Source organism: Benincasa hispida, chromosome 5 (genome assembly GCF_009727055.1).
Source record: "Benincasa hispida cultivar B227 chromosome 5, ASM972705v1, whole genome shotgun sequence".
NCBI classification, from domain to species: domain Eukaryota; kingdom Viridiplantae; phylum Streptophyta; class Magnoliopsida; order Cucurbitales; family Cucurbitaceae; genus Benincasa; species Benincasa hispida.
In genome coordinates this window covers 38253841-38277303 of record NC_052353.1, presented here as the reverse complement: position 1 = coordinate 38277303, position 23463 = coordinate 38253841, and the positions used below count along the sequence as shown (strand labels likewise).

The following is a 23463-nucleotide window of genomic DNA, read 5'->3' as shown; positions in this document are numbered from 1 at the left end:
TTATTATTATTATTATTATTAATAAGAGGTCCCTTTCTAACCTCAAATCATTAATGATCTTTCAATTAATAAAGATGAAATAATATAAGATAGATTAGTTTGCTTTACACATTTAGATTCAAATCCTTCCCTTCCAAAGTTAATTAATTGCATCATATACCTTTGCATCCTTTACTCTCACTAGTTGAATAAAAAAAGTTTCCAAATCTTTTTTTTTAAAAAAAAAATAATGATTTCGGAGTATGTTCATATTTCAAAGAAAGTAGTTATTGTAATAAGATCACATATGGACGATATTGAAAAACTATCATAACTTTTAGGAAATATGAATTTCTATATTTTTCATGCTAAATATGCTATTTTTAAAGGATTTTACGACTTTTTTTCCCTCTCCTTTCTTAATGTGACAAACTCATTTTGTCACAGTGTGTATGGTTAACGATCTAATGAGTCTAGTAATAAAAAATTAAAAATATAAGAAAATTTGAGACTATTTTGATTGTAGCTCCACTATAAGAAATTGTACTTCTCCCGACATTACAATTCACTGAAAAAGTGTGAAAAATGCGTCGGGAGAGGATCTCCCGACGAATAATGGATCCATGCTGACCACTTATTTAAAATATTAAAATCTTACAACCTTCTCGAGAGATAAAGTTGAGTTCGGTCTATGACTACGCCGAGAGGTTGACTATGTGTATGTATGTATTATATTAATGCAAAATCCAACACAAAATATTTGGCAGATTTTGTCATTTAAAAAAACCAAAAAAAAAATTCAAAATTTGTCTCTTCCCATATCCTTCCCCTTCCCCCCACTTCTATTCTTCTATTTAAACCCTCAATCCCTTAACTCATTCCCCTCACTCTCTGCTTCACAAACACAAAGAAAACTCCCAAATTTTCCACAAAAAAGAGAGAGAGGAAAAAAAAAAACATCATTTACACTCAAAATTATCCTTTCTTTTTATTTTCCCCTGCTTGATTTCTCCCTCAAAACCACAAATTCTAAAGAGAGAAACAGAGAGATTGCTGCATTTTCTAATGGAAGCTCTCTCTGTTACTCTTTACATAATAATAATAATCATAATATTCCTTTTTCTTTTTGCTTTCTTTTTTTCCATTTCATTTCTTAAAAGAAATCAAAAGCCTAAATCCCAAAAAGTTCTTAAACTTCCTCCTGGTTCCATGGGATTGCCTTGGATTGGAGAAACTTTGCAACTTTATTCTCAAGACCCCAACATATTTTTCTCACAAAAACAGAGAAGGTTATTCCTTAAACAAAAAAAAAAAAAAAAAAAAAAAAACCAAAAAAAAAAAAAAAAATTTCTTCAATTTTTTTTTTTTAAAAAGTGAAAATTCTAAGTGTGTTTTTGTTTTTCTTGGCAGATATGGAGAAATTTTTAAGACCAACATTTTGGGATGTCCTTGTGTTATGTTGGCAAGCGCCGCCGCAGCTCGGTTTGTTCTTGTGACAAACGCCCATTTATTCCGGCCTACTTACCCGAAAAGCAAAGAGACGATGATCGGACCGGCGGCGCTTTTCTTCCACCAAGGAAATTACCATTCTAACCTCAGGAAACTTGTTCAAAATTCTCTGTCTCTTGAACGTCTCAGAATTCTTGTTCCTCATATTGAAGCCGCCGCCATTTCCGCCACTGATTCCTGGGCCGCCGCCGGCCACGTCATCAACACCTTCCTTGAAATGAAAAAGGTCCGTCCCATTACACAAAAGATTCTATAGAAACAGAAACAGAGAATTTCTTGGAATGATTTTGTTAGTAAGTAGTTAAAAATGTGTTCTTATCTAAAAAAAGTAATGTTTTTTTTATATCAATTTGAATTGAGTTAGAAATTTAAAGTTTCTCTCTCAACATCACATTATGGAACTAAAAATCAAAACTCTATTTGACAACTATTAGCAAAATTTTAAAAAATATTAAATTATTAACAAATATGAAAACTACTTTTTTATTATTATTATTTAGAATTTGTCTAGAAATTTAAATATTTAAAAAAAAATGTAAAAACCATACTAAAGAAATAGTAAGAAAACAAACCTAAATTTAAAAAAAAACATAAAGCATAAAAACAAGCAAATTGACATTTCTTTAAAAATTTATAGACAATCATTCATATTTATCTTGTTAAAGAGAATCTTAAAAATAGTATATATAAAGTATATTTCAAGCTACATCTATCTCCAATCTCAATCACACAGTAGAAAAAACTAAAAAAATATTTTGTTTTTTCAAAAAAAGTAGATAACTTGAATAGATGGGAAAAGAGATGAATGTAACCCAAAATGCACCGAAATCCCCATAATGCACTGAAATCCCCATACTTGAGTAATGAAAAATTTGAACTGATTTTGTGTATGTATGTGTGTGTGAACAGTATTCTTTTGAGGTGGGAATTGTAGCAGTATTTGAAAAGCTAGAAAATGAGTACAAAGAGAAGCTAAAAGAAAAGTATAGCATATTAGACAAAGGCTACAATTGTTTTCCAACAAGACTACCAGGAACAGCATATTCAAAAGCATTATCAGTAAGAAATTCAGTCTTCTGAGTTTCCTATATTGTTTTTTTTTCCTTTTTGTTGACACAAAGTTTCATTAATTCTTTTTTTTATATTATTATTATTAATTTAAAGGCAAGGAAGAAGCTGAGAGAGATTTTGGGAGAGATAATTATGGAGAGAAGAGAAAAAAGAGTAACAGAGAGAGATTTAGTGGGTCATCTTTTGAACTTCAGAGATGAAAATGGAGAAACTTTAAGTGAGGATCAAATCGCCGACAACATCATCGGAGTTCTCTTCGCCGCCCAAGACACCACCGCCACTGCCCTCACTTGGATTCTTAAGTTTCTTCATGACAACTTGAAGCTCTTTGAGGCTGTTAAGGTAAATTAATCGGATAACAATTTTATTTGTAAATTATAGTGGCTAAATTGGTATGCTATAAAAACTGACAGTTAATTTTATGTAATTTTTCATGATAGGGGTTAAGTTGATAAAAATTTGAAAGTATATTATTAACATCGTTAACTAGTTAAAGTTCGAGAACTAAATTAATAATTCTATGAAAGTTTAGATATCAAAAGCGTTTTTTTTTACATAAATTAAATTATTAGTCAATTCAAAAGTTTAAGCAGATGGACTATAGTACAATAGACGGTAACACATGTAGTCGTTTTAATGATGTTTTTTTTTTGGTACAATTTTCAGGCAGAGCAGATGGAAATTTATAGAAGAAATGGAGATGGGAAGATGCCTCTGTCTTGGGCTCAGATTAAGGATATGCCCTTTACTCATAGGGTATGTATGTTTCTTTTTGTGTCCTCCCATAATTTTTTTTTTTTTTTTTTTGTTTATAAAAATTATTCTTGATTTGTCGATAACACTTTTCACTTTTATAAACACATGAATTCTATACCAAATTGAAAAAAAAAACAAAACATGTTTTTGAAATTTTTTTTTTATAGTTTCTAAATTTTGACTTGACTTTTTAAAATGGTGTTAAAAAAGCAAACAGTAATACAAAAAATAGTTATTTTCAAATACAGAAAAATGTCAACTTATTTACGAATATAACAAAATATCACTGTCTGTCAGTGATAGATGTCCTCACTGATAGATAGTGATGTTTTACTATATTTGAAAATATTTCCAATAGTTTTGTCATTTAATGACATTTATTAAAGGCGGTATTTAAACAAATCTCCTCTCTTTTTTCATTTTTCAAGAATTTGTAAACTTTTAAAATCCTAGAGTTGAATAAAAGTTGGCAAATTAAAATGTAGGGATTACTATAACAAAATTTTGTTTCGAGAGTATAACAACTTTAAAAGGTAGAAACTAAAAGTATGTCTTTCTATTTTTTTTTAATTGGTAACAATTTAATCCTTAAATATTTCACTCCTTGTGGATTATTACACATCCTTCTCTCTATAAAATATATATATATATATATTATCAAAAACAGTTTATAAATTAAATATAATGATGATATGCATATGGTTATTTTCAGGTTGTATTAGAGAGCTTGAGGATGGCTAGTATCATATCCTTCACTTTTAGGGAGGCAGTTGTTGATATGGAATATAAAGGTATATTCATTGGTCTTTTTTTTTTTTTTTTTTTTTGGGGGGGGGGGGGTCATTTACACCATTTTTTGTTTTTAATTAATGAAAATATCAACATTGGTGAATAAATAATTAATTAATCATATAACACATATATATATCTTTTAATATATGTTTAGGGTACCTTATCCCAAAGGGTTGGAAGGTCATGCCTTTATTTAGAAATATTCATCACAATCCTGAGTACTTCCCTGATCCTCATATCTTTGATCCCTCTAGATTTGAGGTAAGCTTTTGAATATTTATATTCTCTTATTTTATTTTATTTATTCAAAATATAACCTAATTTTAATTTACTATATAGTTTTTTTTTTTTTTTTTTTTTTTAAATGGGGTTCTATTCTAAGAGAACTTTATTGTGGGTTATGTAGTTGGCTCCAAAGCCCAATACATTCATGCCATTTGGCAATGGAGTACATTCTTGCCCTGGCAATGAACTTGCCAAGCTGGAGATCCTCATTTTGCTTCATCACCTCATTACCAAATTTAGGTAAATCCAAACTCCATTTGTCATAAAAATCAATTTCATTACATAAAATAATTACAAATCTTTCACCTCTTCTTCAATGGTATACATTAAATATTTTAATGTATCTTAGACTATTTTTATCTTTGTACAACCCATTGAAGTGTTCAATCACAAGTTGTCATGTGACAAACTTTTCGTTTTTGAAAAAAGATTTTTTTTTTCTTTATAATGGAAGAGATTGCATGAAACAGATCCAACCGTATATTGCTCTCTCTCTCTTAAATGATATTAGGTTGTAAATAGTAATATTACTATTATAGGGTTAATCTAAACAAAGCTTAATAATAACTACATTAGTTATTATTTAAAGGTTGATGGTTAGATTTTTTATTTTTGTAATAGTTGAACTCAAAAGTAAAATTGTCATCTACACTTAAAATTTGTCAACTCAATATGTCATATCACTTTTCGGTTAGTCAACCAACAATCAAATTTGACTCATAGATCGATTAAAAATATTTTTCAAATTTTAGAGATAGGAAAGTATTTATTTTTAAAAATTATTATTATGGTTAATAATAATATGGGAAATGTGTGTAACACATTTGCAGGTGGGAAGTTGTGGGATCAGAAAGTGGGGTTGAATATGGGCCATTCCCAATGCCTGTCCACGGCCTACCCGCCAGATTTTTCAAGCATACAACAACCAACCAATAGCCTTTCATTTCATTTTCACCTCCCAAAAATATAAAAACAATTTCTATATACTTTTTATTTTAAAATCTTCCAACAATTATTATTATTATATTAATGCCCTTCTTCACCAAAACCCTAATTAAAACCTTCTACTTTTTTTCCCACCTCACATGGGGCCTTCTTCCCTAATCAATGCTTGTATTGGTTTTATTTCGAGTATTGAAAAAGAAAGGGGTTTGTATTTGTTGTCTCTTATCATCGGGAGTCGTTGCTGTTTATTATTGTGTATTATCGATGTATCATTGTAGTGAATGAGACAATAAAATGAAAAAAAAAAAAAAAGGCTTTTTGATCACCTTCGAGTAATGTATTTCATATCTCATCCCTCTCTTCTTTCTTCATTTTTTTTTGTTTAGGATATAATTTCTTAAAATATATATGTAACGTTTGAATTCAAAAGGATACATGAATGAATTGAGATCGCATTTGAATAAGACGAATCATGACTATGATTAAGAAAAATTTGAGAGAATTGAAAATTACTATATATACCAACAAGGTGCATCTTTCGTTTTCAATGACCTAATCATAAATCGGGCCTAAAAATTGCAAGATAATATAAGATTTGTAAAATATTATATGAAAAAAAAAAGTTGATAAGAGGTAAGAGTTCATATAAGATTTGAAAGATTGCATAATATTTGAAAAAATTAGGTGGATCTCAATGTTCATCCGGGGCATAAAATAACACCGAGATTCTATTTATTTGGGTGAAATCCCAAACATGATTAACCTCAAGATTTTATATATTTGGACTTTCTCAATGAAATCTTGTGTAGATTAACATTGAAATTCTATATATTTACAAAATGATACTTAAGTTTTCACAAAATTTATTCTTTCCCAAAATTTAAAAATAATTAAGATAATTGTGGAAACAAAATTATGTGAAAGATTTGAAATTTACATAAAATTTGATAAAGATAAAGAGAAAATTGAAAAGATATAAAATTTGGTATGAGATTTGGAAAGATTAAATAATATTTGAAAAGGTTAGTAGAATATTGGTTTAAATACTACACAAGATTTCATCGAGAAAGCCCAAAACAATTACTAAGAGGAAAATATTAATTTTTTTAACTAAATCTCGGTAGTCGATCCCGACCAAGATGAACCGATAAAAACTTAAAAAACGGTATTCTAACAAATTTCCTTTGATTGGTTCTCTAATTTTCTAGATGGGTTGCTATTTAGTTCTAGAATGATGTCAATCAATTTGTAGCGGAGTTGACTTATTTTGCTACTTAATATAAAAGTTACTCTATTCCTAAAAAAAATTTACCAGATTCAATTATCACATGACAATAGCTCTCTTATTTTCACTAATTTATTATATAACTTTGGTGGATAAGATAACAACACATCAATTACCATTTCAAAAGCGAATCAAAGATTTCCCACCAACCATTACTGAATTTGGAAAAAAAAACTCCTTATTTTCTCAAACTCATGATAAATAATTTTATAACATATTTTGTATTATTTTTAAAAAAAATGTAAAAAGACAAAAGATAAATAATTTTGTTTATAAAATAAAACAAAAGTAAAAAAAAAAAAAAAAATTCAAGTAAAAAAAGAGAAAAAAACCTAGGGACTGTTTAGTTTAAGATTTTCTAGATACTTAAGGATTAAAGATGACTAAGAATTATAAACCTGAGAATAAGATTGATGAGAATTAAGAATAACTGTCATTGGTTGTGCATGAAAATGTTATCTAAATTTTATGATAAAAAATTATCTTTGTATTTAATTTATAAAATTAGTTGTGACAACTCTATAGAATTTTATAAATTAGTTGATAAACAACAAACTCAATTCGAAATTTTGAGAAAAATAATTATTTGACAATCAAATAACAATAATAATTAAATTATTCATTACAAATATTTATAAAATGAGTATTTATAATTAAGTTATTAGAATACCGAGAAATTATAAAATATTAAATTAAACTAAATTTATCTTTCAATAATTAATTTATACCATAATAATTTTAAACAAAATAATTTAATTTAATATTTATTCATAGCAGGAAAAGCATGAGAATAAAATGATAAGAATAAAAGGAAATAAAATAATAAAAGAAAAAGAAAAAAAAAATAGGAAAGGATAAATCATAAAATAGAATGAAGAAGGAAAAAATAAATAGAAAAATAGAAAAAAAACCATGTAGAAATATCACATAAAACAGAAAAATGATTAAAAACTTAAAATAATAAATATATAAAAAAAAGAGAAAAATAATGAATAAAAAAGAATAAAAAATGCAAAAGTGGAGGTTTATTGAAACCCACAAATTACTATGGGAAAAAAAAGAGGCATAAAAAATGTCTGTTCCCAAATAAATATCTGAAATTGTCCAAACAAATAAGAATTTCATATATTCATGTTGATTCTCACCTCCTATTCCTTCAAACCAAACAATCCATAAACAAATTAAAGAAAAAAGATACAGAAGAAGACACAGTAGAGTACAATGAAATAACATAAAACATATAGTGATGACCCCACCATATGTTTTTATTCGACGGTGACTGTTGGTTGGTTTCTGGTGTGCTGTCCCACAGAGTACCAACCCCTTCATCAACCATCTAGATTACGGCATGTGGTTCTTCCAGGTACGAGTGATAACAAAGGACGGAGAGCTGATGTGAAATAGAGAAAATAATATTAATATTAAAAAGGAAGTGGGGTCCAGCGTCGAAAAGGTTCCACGTGGTGGTTTCTCCGTACGTTGGGGCACCGACGTGGACCCACAAAAGAAAGAGCTGACGTTGGCTTTACCATGGGATCTTTTAAATTAGAAGATCACAACGGGGCGTCCAAATTATAACTTTGTGAGCCCTAATGCACCGTCGCTCTAATTTTGGGACCCATTCCACGTGACGTCTCTCATTGCCCCCCTTCCCTCCTTTTCTTTTCAAACTCTGTTTGTCTCAATTTATTTTATTCTCATCATATCTTGAAATTGAACATCTCACGTTGAACAGATGAAACGATTTTACAATCTTAAATACGATCTTATATATTTTTTTGTTTTGGCATCAAAGCTAGTGACACATAAACAGATATTCAATTTCAAAAAATTGCGAGCCAAATTTAGAATGGTAAACCTAAAAAAGAACCATCTTAAGAGGCATGTTGAGATTGCCACATAGAAAAAATGGAGAAAACTCACAAATTTTGAATGGTATATGGTGAAATGTTAAGATGATCCATCACACAGAATATTTATGTTAAATAGGATGCCCTAACAATCACAGAGACAATAAGTAAATAACAAACAACAAAATAAGAGAAGAACACTTAGAGTTTAGTAACCTAGTTCGTGATATATTACTTATGTTTAGGGGACAATGTGCTCGTGAAAGATAATTCACTAATATGAAAAAGTCAAATATCTACAATGTTATACTTATCTGTAAAATAATGATGATTATAGAGACACACGTAGAACCTAACTTATTTGATCACCTAATCTCCCCCTAGATGTAAGGCTCGTTCTCAATAGAACTTAGGCTCTCCCTAAGTATGTGAATATTAGTGAAGAAACACTTAGACTCCTCCCAAGTGTGTGAGACTCCCTCTCACTATGAAGTTATCCTCCCTCCTTCTTGTGAACACTCCTTCACTTGAAGAATTTATGCTCCCTTAAATTTGAGAACTCCTTCTCTATGAACATTGCCTTAGGATCTCCTAATGGTGAAAATCCATTCTCAATCAACACTAAAAAAAAGTAGCTTTTGTTTTTGGAATTTGGATAAGAATTCAACTATTATACTTTAGAAATATGCAAATCATTGTAAGAAATATGAATGAAATAAGCTTAATTTTTCCAAAAAAAAAAAAAAAATAATAAAATAAAACGATTACTAAACGGGATCTAAATAAATATCAAATGTGATCCAAACATTCACGTTTGTTTAATAGAAATCTTGTGTATGAGACCTTTAAGAAAAGAGAGTTCAAAGATTTATGTAACATAGAATTAAACATTCATAAATCTATTGGATTTGATCCTCTTTTTAAAGTTTATAGCATATTAGAGAACATTGAAAGTTGAGATTTATTAAACATTTTTTAAAAGTTAAGAGATTTTTTTTTTAGAACAAAAAGTTTAGATCTTTATGAAATATAACTCTCAAATTAAACGATCACAAAACTTAATCTTCTTTGGCAATGATGGTCATTTTATTTTATTATTAAATAACAAAAAAAAATAAAAAAAAAAAAAAAAGTTACTAAAGAAAAATAATTTATGGTGCTCAACAAGTAACTTTTAATTTCATATCAATCTTTTTTTTTTAAGTTCAATAACTATATAAGTGGGAGATTAAATTATCGACCAATTATTAACAAATTTAAGTAATAGAACACTTAAGAATTAAGTAGTAAAAAAGGACTATCCAACAAAAATACAAATAGTATTACCTAAATTAGAAATAATGACCACATTTGATAAGAAATCTCTAGAAACAACTCAACTAAATGACATGGATATCAATTTTATCGTTTGCCTTTACAAAAAGTTAGGGTATAATTTGAAAAAAAAGGTAAAGACTTTAAACATAAATTAGAGTTACCCATCTAATACAAGTTGAGGAAGAATTACAAAGAATAGCCTATTAAGCTATACTTACTTACATTACTAACTCATTAGTTAAAATATACAAAAATAACTAAAAAGAGGAATACAACTTAATTTTTTAATACAGTACGGGTGGAGGATTCAAACCTCATATCCCTCTTGATCACTAGCATATGCTAGTTGAACTATACTTGCGTTTGATAATTAAATATAATTAAATTTATAGTGGATAGTAGTTCCACAAACATTCATCTCTATTTAAATGCAAATATCATGTTGTCAGATAACATAGGATTTAGATATATATATTTGCAATCGTAACATATCTAAGTAAGTGTGATGAATCAGTAAAATAGTGATAAAAATGGATAGAAGATGAAAAATTTCCAAATAAAAAAAAGGGAATAGTCTTCCAAGATTATAATAAAGGGGTAGGTTTTGAAATATTTACATGTCATCTCACAAAGTTCTAGAATTAACCAAAGAAAATGACGTTATCCAAAGATGGAAAAACAGTAAAAATGAATAGGAAAGAAAGCATTTAGTGTGAAAAAAGAAAATGATGTAGCAATGAACCTAACCTTTTGAGCAATAAATGCAAGGGTGGAATGGTATAGGTTGTCTCCTTATATTCCATTTCCTTCCTCCTTTGGGCAAAGGACATGAAAAAAAGGTCCCATTTTCTTTTAATTTCTTCACCCATTGTTTTCCTTTTTTCCATGTGCAAATTACTCACTCCTTTCCTTTCTCTCTCCCTACCCTAACCACTCTCATGTAATTTGTTATGTTTTAATCTCCTTATTCGATTCCACGTGTAACATTTTACTCTTGTTATATTCTTATAATGGTTAAATGTTCAACCCATTTCTCTGAGCTACGTCGTTTTTCTTTTCCTCTATTTGTTTTTCTTTTTCTTTTTTTGGTAAATTGTGTATTAGTTAAATCTACTTTCTCTATACTGTCATTTTCATGTGCACGATCATACACCCAATAGTCTAACAATGGTAACTATTTTCAATACTGATTTCTTTTCTCTCAAAATTATGAATATTTACAGCATTTTTTTTTAATATATATTCAAAGAATAGGTATAAGGGATTTGAACGTACAACCTTTCATCATATTCAATATGATCAATTTGAATACTTCTTTTTCTATCACAATTGTGTAAATTTTATAACCCGACATTATTATTATTGTCGTCAAAAATAAGAATTCTATTCTCAAATTTGTGAAAGAGGAAGAAAAATGAGGAGTAAATTTGGGTTTATAACGTCTAAGGGAAAAAAAGTAACTTAATAAATTACGATATTTAATAATAAAGAAGAAAGATTTATTATATACAATGAAGGGAAGTATATCATTAGTAATTTATGGATAGGTAACTAGTCAATGTATATCTCTAAACTTTAGAATGAATTTGGAATAGGTTTCATCTTTAGATGTTGAAAAGTTTTTTAAAATATAATCGTTACTAGTTATTTTATCATCGTTAAAATCATTTATATAATCAATGTTTATACATTAGTTATCATGTCAACTTATCTGAATGACGTCGTAAATAATATCATGTATGAATTTCAATTTTCATACATCAACCATCTCATATCGATTTTATTTTATCGAAAATATTCTACAAAGACAATTTATTAAAAAAAAATTTATAATTCAAAAATAAAAATAAAACTTTTAAAAGTTTAGAAACATCGAGATATTTTTTCTAATTTAATAAACAAACAAGGTTGTCATGTACTAAATTAGTAGTCCACGCATATGAGATGTTTTGGAGAGACTAATCATCAAGCCATTTTTAAAAAACAAGTCATCCATGATTCAAAAAATAATTGCTAGCTTTTCTATTTTTAGTATTATATGAGCTAAATTAGAATATTTAATTAATCCTATGTCTCTCTTTCTTCTCCATTTCTTTCTAGACACCAATGGTTTGTGGGTGAGTTTTAGGTGAGAATCTACTTTATGTTTGAGTTCAAAATGAAATTAGCTAAATTTTGAAAGGGAATGAAAACATGCATGCTAAGCATTTGATGGCTTGCCCTATTGAGAAAGGAGGAATAATATTATTCTCACATTATACCTATGCATTTCAAGATTGTTTGTGTTGGGAAAAACCGTCGCACTACTACTATATAAATAAGCAAGAAATTTTTTTTAAAAAAAAGTAACAAAATTGGAAACACAAGAATTAACGTAGAAAAACTCTAAATTGGAGAAAAAACCACGGACCAAAAAATTTCATTATGTGAAAAATTATTACAATCACATAGAATAATTCTCTCTCACAATCTCAATTACAATAACACTCTCTCAAAGCTTTTATACTATCCACACCTGACTTTTTTTCACTCTCAAACTAGAAATTAGATAAAGGGAATTTTTAGAATATCCAAGCGAATTAAAATGTTTCTAACTAGGACAACTTGAAACCAAAAGTATAGACTCATTTTATAGTGCTTGGAGCCCATGACCTTTTTGAACTTTTCTGATATGGGACAGTTGCACTTCTAAATATTTTGCCAAAAACTCAATAATTTGGTCATATTTCAATTTTACATTGATTATGTGAGTGACATTTTTACCTTCTAAAAGAAAAGCACAAATAAATTTGAAGTGAAACTACAAGTTTTTTTTTTAAAAAAATAAAATAAGAAATAAGGTATGTAGGTTTTAAATAAGAATGTTTAAATACTACTTTTGGTCTCTATATTTTGGGGATTTGTTTCATCTTGACCCCTTTATCGTTCCTTTTTCTCTTTATTTTGGTACTTATACTTTTAAGGGAAAAAAATCATTTTTTATTCTAAACTTGAGAGATTGTATTCGTTTAAATTCTAAAATTTTAATTTCATAAATTTAAAACCTCAAATTGTATCGATTTTAACCCTAAACTTTCAAGTTCATGAATTTAAACCTCAAATCTGTATAATTATACCAATTTATACCATTGATCAAAATTGATATAATTTTCTAAATTTGAGGTTTACATTGATTTTGCTAGTAACATTTTTTACCTTATAAAATAAAAAGGAAATTAAATTTGAAGTGAAACTACGATTTGTTTTTAATTAAGAAATAGGGATTATGTACTAAATAAGAATGTTTAAATGCTATTTTTGGTCATCTCTATACTTTCGAGATTGATTTCATTTAGTCATTTTACTGTTTATTTTCTCATCCAATTTGGTACTTATATTTTTTTTATAGAAGAATTTCATTGTTGACCCTAAACTTGACATTTATGATAAATTGTATCAATTTTAACCATGAACTTTTAATTTCATCAATTTAAACTTCAATCTTGACAAATTATATCAATTTTAACCTTAAATTTTCAATTTCATGAATTTAAACTTCGATCTTAAATAATTGTATCAATTCACACCTTTGATTAAAATTGATATAGTCTGCCGAGTTTGAGGTTAAAATTGAAAGTTTGAGATTAAAATTAATACAATTTACCAAATCTGAGGTTTAAATGGATGAAATTGAAAGATTAGGGTTTAACTTATTACATCTCGTCAAGTTTTAAGGTCAATAATATATTTTTTTTACTTTTAAAAGTTGATCATTATGATCTCTTCCGTTTTATTTTCACTCTGTTTTTAATCAAAATTTTAGCATGACACTTCTTTCACTGAATTTCTCATAAATGAGTACTTTCAATGTGAATTATTTTAGTACATACCTTGATTTATTTTCACCCACAATATAATCTTACTCTCCCTTCTTGACCTATAATCAGCATCCACCACACCACTATCACTACCATCATCATATATCCATTAGCTGTGGTTGCCACCAACTTTTTGAGACAGAATGGGATCAAAATCGAAGGAGAAAAGAAGATTTCTCTTTGATATATGGAACCAAATCGTCTCTTTTGAGCTTCAAACCAAATAACACCACCATCTTCATTATTATGTAAAAGACAATGGATGAGTTGGAGTATATTAAACCTTTGTAATTGAGTCATATATATTAATAGTTACACAATTAAATAACGAATAGTTGGAATGCTTTGAAGGTACGTTATTTGAAATTTCTTTTAAATAATAAATCCACTCTCTCCTTCTACTCGTAGACATAGTGTACCATGTAAACGTCTGTATTAGATTTCTTCTTGTTCTTTATTTTTTGCTAGTTGGTTTTATTTTTTGTCGTAGCACAAATCATAAGAAGGTATGTATATGAAGTAATTATCATGCAACGGAAGACTACAGAATCAATAAGCACTTAAACTTCATTTAATTTGAGTTTTAAGCATGTTGATCATATGATATTAAAAAAAGAGGGTTTGAAACACATATTACCTTTGAAGATTCCTCTACGAATTTAGTTGAAAAACACCAAGATAGAGTTTGAATCACCGAGAGGACTACCATCAAGATCTTCTCCATTATGCTTAAGCTGGAATGTGTGGTGGAAACACTTGAACAAGTTGAATTGATGAAGAACGAGAGTAGGGTTTTCATGTTATCAATTCAGAAATTATGTTTCAGCATCCTCTTTGATCTTCGTGCATGGAGCTTCAATATATAGGTAAAAATCATGCAAATGTATAGGATTGCATGATGGGCAGCTCTAGCTTGAAGATCATCACCAAAATCAATTGGAATTTGATGATATTCCATCAAACATGTTAGTGGGTTTTTCCTAAAATTGGAAAAACTCATTAACCTAAAATGATTTCAAAAAATGATTTTATTTTAATTAATTCAAAATAATTAATATATATAAAACCAATTTTAAATAAAATTTTTAATTAAATATCAAAATATTAAATTAATACAATATCACCAATAAATCAATTATTTAAATCATAATTTAAATATTAATTGATTTTCCAATTTCGTTTCATTTCAATTAAATCAAACGTTTATAATTGTATCATATACAATCAATCAAAAACCCTAAAAAAATGAATTTGAACATTTCAAATTCGTAAGCCTAATTTCATACATCAATACTCAATTTGTTTTTCCAATTTAATGAGCTAGTAGAGGAACCTAATGGACCTATAGATCATGAGCTCCAACGATCTGTAATTAATTCTTTAAAACTCTTTAACAGAATCAAATACTATTTGTTAACTATCAAGACACACCACTATAGCTCGATAGTTGCACTCTCATCACTATAGATATATTTCTGTCCATATAAACCATAATCAGTAAGTCGATTCTTCATAAGTTGTTCGTAATTACAGCTGGGTCAAAATCACCGTTTTACCCCTGTTAATACATCTTGTTCCTTAAGTTCCCACTGACCCTCCAACGAATAATTTAATTTAAAATACTACTTGTGAATCATGTCCTTCTCTACCATGAGAAGGCGGTACCCCGATTGTTCAAGGCTTAGAATTAGCACTTAAGAGAACAACCTATCTGCTAACCCTAAAATGGGTAAGAGTGAGTTCGATCTTACAGAGCTATGTCTCCAGCTATCCATCCGGTCTTATCCCCAAAATTGAAGGCTTATTGAGTAGTGCTATTTGACTACTCTCACCCATGCAGATCAAAGGATAATCCCAAATAAATAGGAGTTCATAGCTAGCTCAGGGTTAAGATTGAGTTATCCTAGGTTACTTAAGTATGAAATAGTGAGTTTTAACAGTAAACGGTTGTTATAAAGAAAAGTGACTATTTTCGTGGTCCAATCTATATGCAAACTCATTGCATAGGATGCCCCTACTCACATGTCTCTATATGAATGATTTATTGATCACATCATTTGTATTACCTACACAAAATGGACCGTATCCAATAGTGTTACTAGGATGAGATACCCAATTTCATCCATATACTTATAGACCATTTAGGCCATATACTATTAACTTGATTCTGTTTATGTCACCGCATAAAGTTAAAGTATTCATATTATAGCCATGAATATGTTTATTGGATTTTCATAATAGAATGGAAAATCAACAACTTTATTGAATAAAATACTCAATAATATTTTATTGACAAATTAAATGTTTAACATGAACTGCGAGTTCTAGGATATTCTTAACAATCTCCCATTTGGACTAAAACTCCAGTGCGAACAAATATATACAATATAATGTTGAGAAACATAAAGGGAAAATGCAATAAAGTAGTGCATCACAAATACCATAGATATTCTCCCACTTGCCCTAGATTACATTGCTCGAAGTTCTAGTCCAACCAGGTGACTCTCGAACACTTTAGCCGAGAGGGCCTTCGTAAATAGATTAGCAAGGTTGTCTTCAGAGGCTATCTCTGTGATGATCACGTCTCTTCCATGCACCATCTCTTTGATGAGATGGTACTTTCTTTCAATATGTTTTCCATGTTTGTGACTCCTTGGTTCTTTCTAGTTGGCAACAACACCACTGTTGTCACAATACAGTGTGATAGGTAGATGCATATCTAGAACTATTTCCAAGTTAGCCAAGAATTTGCGTAGCCATACTGCTTCTTTAGCAGCTTCACATGTGGCTACATATTCGGTTTCTATTGTGGAGTCAATGATACAACTTTGTTTAATGCTTCTCCAAACTATAGTTCCTCCATTGAGAGTGAAAACTGACCCTGAAGTAGATTTCCTTGAATCTACATTAGTCTGGAAATCAGAATCAGTGTATCCGGCAAGGATCAAATTCTTAGGTCCATACACAAGCATATAGTCCCTCGTTCTTAGACACTTAAGGATGTTTTTTACAGCAGTCCAATGACTGTGTCCTATATTAGATTGGAACCTGCTAACTATTCCAACTGTAAAGCATATGTCAGGGCGTGTACATAACATTGTGTACATCAAACTTCCAACTGTAGATGCGTATGGAATTCTTGTCATTTCCTTAATATCTTGAGGTGTCTTAGGACACTGTTCCTTTGATAAATGAATTCCATGTCTAAAAGCTAACATACCACTTTTGGAATTTTACATATTATATCTTGACAACATCTTGTCAATTTAAGATGCCTGAGATAGTGCCAGAGTTCTATTCTTTCGATTTCGAAAGATATGTATTCCTAGAACGTATTGAGCATCACCCAAATCTTTCATTTGGAATTGTATTGCTAACCATCTCGTTACGTCAGCAAGGAAGCTTGTCTCATTTCCAATGAGCAAGATATCATTGACATAAAGAATTAAGAATGCTATAGTTTTATTGACTATTTTCTTGTATATACAAGGTTTATCAACATTCTGCTCAAAGCCATAAGATTTAATCGCTGTATCAAACCTTATAGTCTAGGATCTTGAAGCTTGTTTTAACCCATAAATGGATCGGTTGAGCTTACAGACTTTCTGCTCCTGTCTTTGTTCGATGTACCCTTTTGGGTGAGACATAAAAATACTTTCATTAAGATAACCGTTCAGAAAAGCTATCTTGGCATCCATTTTCCATATTTCATAGTCATAATATGTGGCAATGGATAGAAGTATTCTAATTGATTTTATCATGGCAATAAGAAAAAAAAGGTTTCTTCATAATCAACCCCTTCTCTTTGGATAAAACTTTTTGCCACGAGTCTGGCTTTGTAGGTTTGCACCTTGCCAGTTTGGTCTCGTTTTCTCTTGTAGATCCATTTGCAACCTATAGATTTAACCCTCTGTGGTTGACTACAATTTCCCAGACAAAGTTAAAGTACATGGACTCTATTTCAACATCCATGGCTTTTATCCACTGTTCCCTGTCAATATCTTCCGTTGCTTTTTAAAGGTTAATGGATCTTTTAATCCATCATCATGTATGATGTTTTGAGTTTCTGTTAAACCCATATAGCGTTTGGGTTGTTGAATAACCCTCCCACTATGTCGAGGTATACTCAACTCTTGAGATGGACGTGACGGGACAACAACAGTTGTTGATGAACCAGCTTGATCAACAACTTTTGTTGATTTTTCTGTATCATCTTTGGTCATTTCTTGCAATATTAGTTTACTGCGAGGTTGATGATTTATTGTATGATCTTCTTCCAAGAATGTAGCATTTTTTGATACAAATACTTTGTCTTCGTGGGGATCATAGAATAGTCCTCCTTTTTGTTTCTTTAGGGTATTTTACAAAGATGCATAACTTTGAATGTGTTTCCATTTTCTTATGGTTTTGTACCAACACATGTGCTGGACAACCATATATACAAAAATGACGTAAGCTAGGTTTAAATTCCATGATCTAACTCATCATTGATCGAACCATGTCTAACAAGGTTCAATTTCTCATTTCTGCAATACCGTTTTGTTGTGGTGTTCCAGGTGTCGTGAGCTGGGATTAAATTTCATGATCTACTAGATAGTTTTGGATTTCTAAATCCATATACTCACCACCTCAATCAGATCGAAGTGTTTTAATTCTTTTACTAAACAAATTTTCTGTTTCGGTCTTAAATTCTTTGAACTTTTCAAGAATTTCAGACTTATGACTGATTAAGTAAATGTAGCCATTCTCGAGTAATCATCAATAAAACTAGCGAAATGCTGATAGCCTCTTCGTGCTTTTACACTCACCGAACCACATAGTTCTAAATGTATAAGTTTGAGAGGCTCTTTGGCACGAAGATCTTTGTTAGAAAAAGATCTTTTTGTCATTTTTCCCTCAGGACATGATTCGCATGGAGGTAAAGAAGTATCTTCTGACTAACTTAGATGACCGTTTTTTACTAATCTCTCAATCTCGTTGAGATTAATATGACCAAGTCTGAAGTGCCAAAGATAGAAATTAGGAGAAATTTTCCATTTTTTATTTTGAATCTTAGTCGTTTTAAACATCTCTATATTTAGAATGGCCTTTGCTTCAGTTGTTTTTAAAATGTACAAGTTATTTTCGAGTCTTGCAGAACAAATTTGAATACCTCTTGAAAAAACAAACACTTCATTAGATTCAAAGGATATTCTGTACATATTTTCTAGCATATATGAAATAGAGATTAAGTTTCTTTTCATCTTAGATACATAATATACATTCCTAAGTAAGATGAAAGACTCACCAAAAAATAGCTTGACATCTCCAACTGCATAAGCTGAAATGACTTCACCAGTTCCCACCTTGAAAGTCATTTCCTGTTTAGAAAATTCTTTCCAAGAACTAATTTCTTGTAGAAAAGTGCAAATATGATTAGTGACACTTGAATCTAATATCCAAGTTAGGTGAGTATTTTCCACTAGACATATTTCAACTAATTGTAAATCTGATTTACCTTGTTTTGCCTTTTCCACTTTCTTTTTAGCCAAATATTTTGGGCAGTTACACTTCTAGTGCCCATCCTCTCCATAACTCCACAATAGAAACACTTTCGTTTGAGAGTTTTGATTTTGTTTTTGTTTTTCTTAGCAGTGGTTTTCTTATTCCCTTTACCTTTCTTTTTCATTTGTACAATTTTATCTTTTGAAGAAGAAGGAACAAACTTTCTGTTATCAGTGGGTCTTGTATCAGACGATGACCCCTTAAAAAACTTCTTAGGTTTAGAAATAACATTTACTTCTTTTCCCTTAAGTTTCATCATAGACTGATATATCTGTAATTCGTTCAACAACGTGGTCAGATTATAAGTAATTTTGTTCATAACAGCATTGGTTTTGAAAGGCAGATAACTCTCCGGGAGAGATTCCAATATCATACTTACTTGACTTATCTCATCTATCATTGCCCCATGAGCCTCAACAACATTAAAATGGACCATCATATCGAGAACATGTTCTCTAACATTGGTTCTATCTTTCATGCGAGTAATGTAGACATACTTAATGGCTTCATGTCGAACAAATGATGACGGTTGTCCAAACATCTCCTGAAACGTAGCCATTATCTCACTGGCGGTGGGCATTACCTCATGTTTCTTATTAAGTACATCAGATATACTTGCTAAGATGTAGGCCCGAGCTTTTTCATTAGCCTTAACCCACCGATCATAGATGTCATAAACATTTCAGTTCATTGTTGTACTGGGAACCGGAGGACATTACTCCGTTAACACAAACCTCAAATCATCCACAACTAATATCGTATTGATGTTAGTTTTCCAGTTTAAATATCCTTCACCATTAAACTTATCGGAAGCTAGTAGTTGTGTAATTGAATTTGACATTGCTGAAAAAATTTAAACAAATTATATTAAACTTTATGCATCTAAATCAAATTTTAGCAAAATTAATAAAGTACCCAATAAATCTTTATTTATTTGCAATGATATTTTAGTGATTTAGAACCGTTGCTATCGTGGGGCAGTCAACAATTCCTTCACTAAAGCAAGACAATTCTTGACCAAATACTATATCAGAATAACTCTTTACTCCTATAGTTCTTTTGTTTATCGTTTTCGGTCAAGATTTTTACTAACAATTAGTAATTCTTGTAAATGTGACCCGCCATTTTTCAGATCTTATAGAACGGTATGAATATACCCCCAAGATGGAAGACAATAACCAAGACGGAACTATAAAACCTTATTCATTACTGAAGCTTGGGTTGTTCCGAATCCTATGTTACAACCCTCCGTGGAGATCGTCGTGGTTAACGACTAGATAGTGCCGCCTAAAAACGACAGCAGGCGCACCATAGGAATCACATGGTTCAAACTAATGGAGGAGACCGTTGGACAGTGTTGACATATTTCCTTCACCCCACTTACTATGAACTACTTTCCCCATTCACCTTGTTATTAACCCATGCAAATACTTTTCGAATGGAGTAGTCGCGGTAAAATCGACACGAAGCCAAGCATGAATCTCATGGTGTGAACTCTTGAGGACTTGAGAGCTAATAACTATATATCGAATATATTGTTAATCTCCCACCGAAGTGTTCTAAATATTTAGGTATTTATTTACTTAGGTTAAAAATGGCTAACTTTTAAATAACCTAAGTCTATGTTATTTTTATCTAAATATAACATTTATATTTGGGTATAACCCTACGATGTCTAAGCGTTTTAAACCAGTTTTAAACTTCACACCGCTCATGCAAGCTAACAAAATCAGTTAACAACGCTCAATCTTTCGGTCATAATCTCCAAGTAGAAGGTGTTACGTAAACCGTCAACTTAAGTACCCCCAGCCTTAGACAGGTTTATGAACCGATTTGAGTTTGTAACTAAATTTTATAAGGTAACAATCTATTTTAACAGTTAAAACTAGTTGTTTAACCTAGGTGAGCATGCTGTGTCTCTTTGTTATGGATTTTAAAGTCTAATTCAAATTTATAACAACTTATAAAAATTAGACATGCTAAATATCCACAACATTCATCATAGGCATTTCATATAACATTTATATTAAAAGAAACCCTATACATGCATACTATATATTGTAACAATTTATAACATATTTTTAATGCATGTAACATGCTTCCTATAATGGTATTTTAAATCTACATGGTATATTGTATGCATATACAAGATTTATTTAATTATAACATACAATACATGTATAAACAACTAAACACATACTGATACAGTTTTTAGTTTTGGCATTTTTAAGTAAACAAAAGCCTATGAATTAAAGAAAAAACATTTGACAGCTCAAAACCGCTTCTTGATCGCTTCGAACAACTCCAAACTGGACCCAAAATTTCTTAAACTAAATGTGAACCACCTAAATCGAGCCAATCAAAATAATTTTGAAAATGAACCGAGCCAAGTTTGAAGAAAACCGGTCAAACCAGTCAATCTTTTTCAACCAGATCAAGAATCTCGCTTGGATTGAAATTCAAACTTGATCTCTCATTGTTAGATGAGATCTCGTTCAAAACTTGATCTCTCGCTAGCTCATTGAAATCTCACTCAAACCGTCAGAATCTCGCTCGAATTTGATTCAAAATCTCGCTCGAAGTTGAAATTTCGCTTGGAATTCCATTTGAATCTCGCTCGAACAAGAAATCTCGCTCAAACTCAATTCAAAATCTTACTTGAACTCGAAATTTCGCTTGAAATTCCAATAGAATCTTGCTCGAACTAGAAATATCGCTCGAACTCGAAATCTCGCTCAAACTAGGTCCAATCTCGTTTGGAATTCAAACAGTAGCCGAAGAACTAGAAATCTGCAGCTCGACCTTCTTCACTCCTTTCTTCAATTACATCCTAATTTCAACTTCTAATGACTCCATATGAATTACAGACTCTTAAACACATATTAAGACCCATTAAATAAGAGCCAATTACAAGAGAAACAACATAATTGAAAGGATTAAAATGATAAAACACTTGGAAAAACCATATCAACATTTTTTTCATGCAGTTCATGAATAAACACCCACCAAACTCAAATTAACAATAGTTAAGCACTTATATCATGCTCTGATACCAATTCAAGGAATGAAATATCATGCAACGGAAGACTACAGAATCAATAAGCACTTAAACTACATGTTGATCATATGATATTAAAAAAAAGGGTTTGAAACACATATTACCTTTGCAGATTCCTCCATGAATTCAGCTATAAAACACCAAGATAGAGTTTGAATCACCGAGAGGACTACCACTGAGATCTTCTCTATTATGCTCAAGCTGGAATGTGTGGTGGAAGTACTTGAACAAGTTGAATTAATGAAGAACGAGAGTAAGGTTTTCAGGTTATCAATTCAAAAATTATATTTTAGCATCTCTTTGATCTTCGTGCATGGAACTTCAATATATAGGTAAAAATCATGTAAATGTATAGGGTTGCATGGTGGACAGCTCCAGCTTGAAGATTATCACTAAAATCAATTGGAATTTGATGATATTCCATCAAACATGTTAGTGGGTTTTTCCTAAAATTGGAAAACCCCATTAACCTAAAATGATTTCAAAAAATAATTTTATTTAAATTAATTTTATAAAAGTAATTCAAAATAATTAATTTATATAAAAACAAAATTTTAATTGATTTTTAATTAAAAATAATTTTACTTTAATATCTAAATATTAAATTAATACAATATCACCTATAAATCAATTATTTAAATCATAATTTAAATATTAATTGATTTTTCAATTTCGTTTAATTTTAATTAAATCAAATATTTATAATTGTATTATATACAATCCATCGAAAACCCTAAAAAATGAATTTGAACCTTTCAAATTCATAACCCTAATTTTATACATCAATACTCAATTTGTTATTCTAATTTAATGAGCTAGTAGAGGAACCTAATGGAACTACAGATCATGAGCTCCAACGATCTGTAATTAATTCGTTAAAACTATTTAACAGAATCAAATACTATTCGTTAACTATCAAGACACACCACTATAGCTCGATAGTTGCACTCTCATCACTGTAGATATATTTCTGTCCATATAAACCATAATCAGTAAGTCAATCCTTCACAAGTTGTTCGTAATTACAGCTGGGTCAAAATCACCGTTTTACCTCTGTAAATACATCTTGTTCCTTATGTTCTCACTGACCCTCCAACGAACAATTTAATTCAAAATACTACTTGTGAATCATGTCCTTCTCTACCATGAGAAGGTGGTGCCCCGATTGTTCAAGACCTAGAATTAGCACTTAAGAGAACAACCTATTTGCTAACC

The 23463-nt window shown here is 30.0% G+C and overlaps 1 protein-coding gene across 1 annotated transcript; it reads left to right on the top strand.

The window, feature by feature from the left end:
* The first annotated feature begins 854 nt into the window (after positions 1-854).
* On the top strand, positions 855-5677 carry LOC120077498 (abscisic acid 8'-hydroxylase 4). The gene is made up of 9 exons (XM_039031405.1): positions 855-1268; positions 1390-1714; positions 2398-2547; positions 2653-2901; positions 3226-3315; positions 4028-4106; positions 4262-4368; positions 4514-4632; positions 5223-5677. The coding sequence occupies exons 1-9, from the start codon at positions 1045-1047 to the stop codon at positions 5326-5328; spliced, it is 1449 nt and encodes a 482-aa protein (XP_038887333.1). The 5' UTR covers positions 855-1044; the 3' UTR covers positions 5329-5677.
* The last annotated feature ends 17786 nt before the right edge of the window (positions 5678-23463 follow it).

Bases quoted from the DNA above. Each gene is read 5' to 3' on its own strand.
- LOC120077498 (XM_039031405.1), top strand. From the start codon at position 1,045: ATGGAAGCTCTCTCTGTTACTCTTTACATAATAATAATAATCATAATA. The intron at 2,548-2,652 runs GTAAGAAATTCA...ATTAATTTAAAG, and splicing joins CATATTCAAAAGCATTATCA to GCAAGGAAGAAGCTGAGAGA. The intron at 4,107-4,261 runs GTATATTCATTG...ATATATGTTTAG, and splicing joins TGTTGATATGGAATATAAAG to GGTACCTTATCCCAAAGGGT.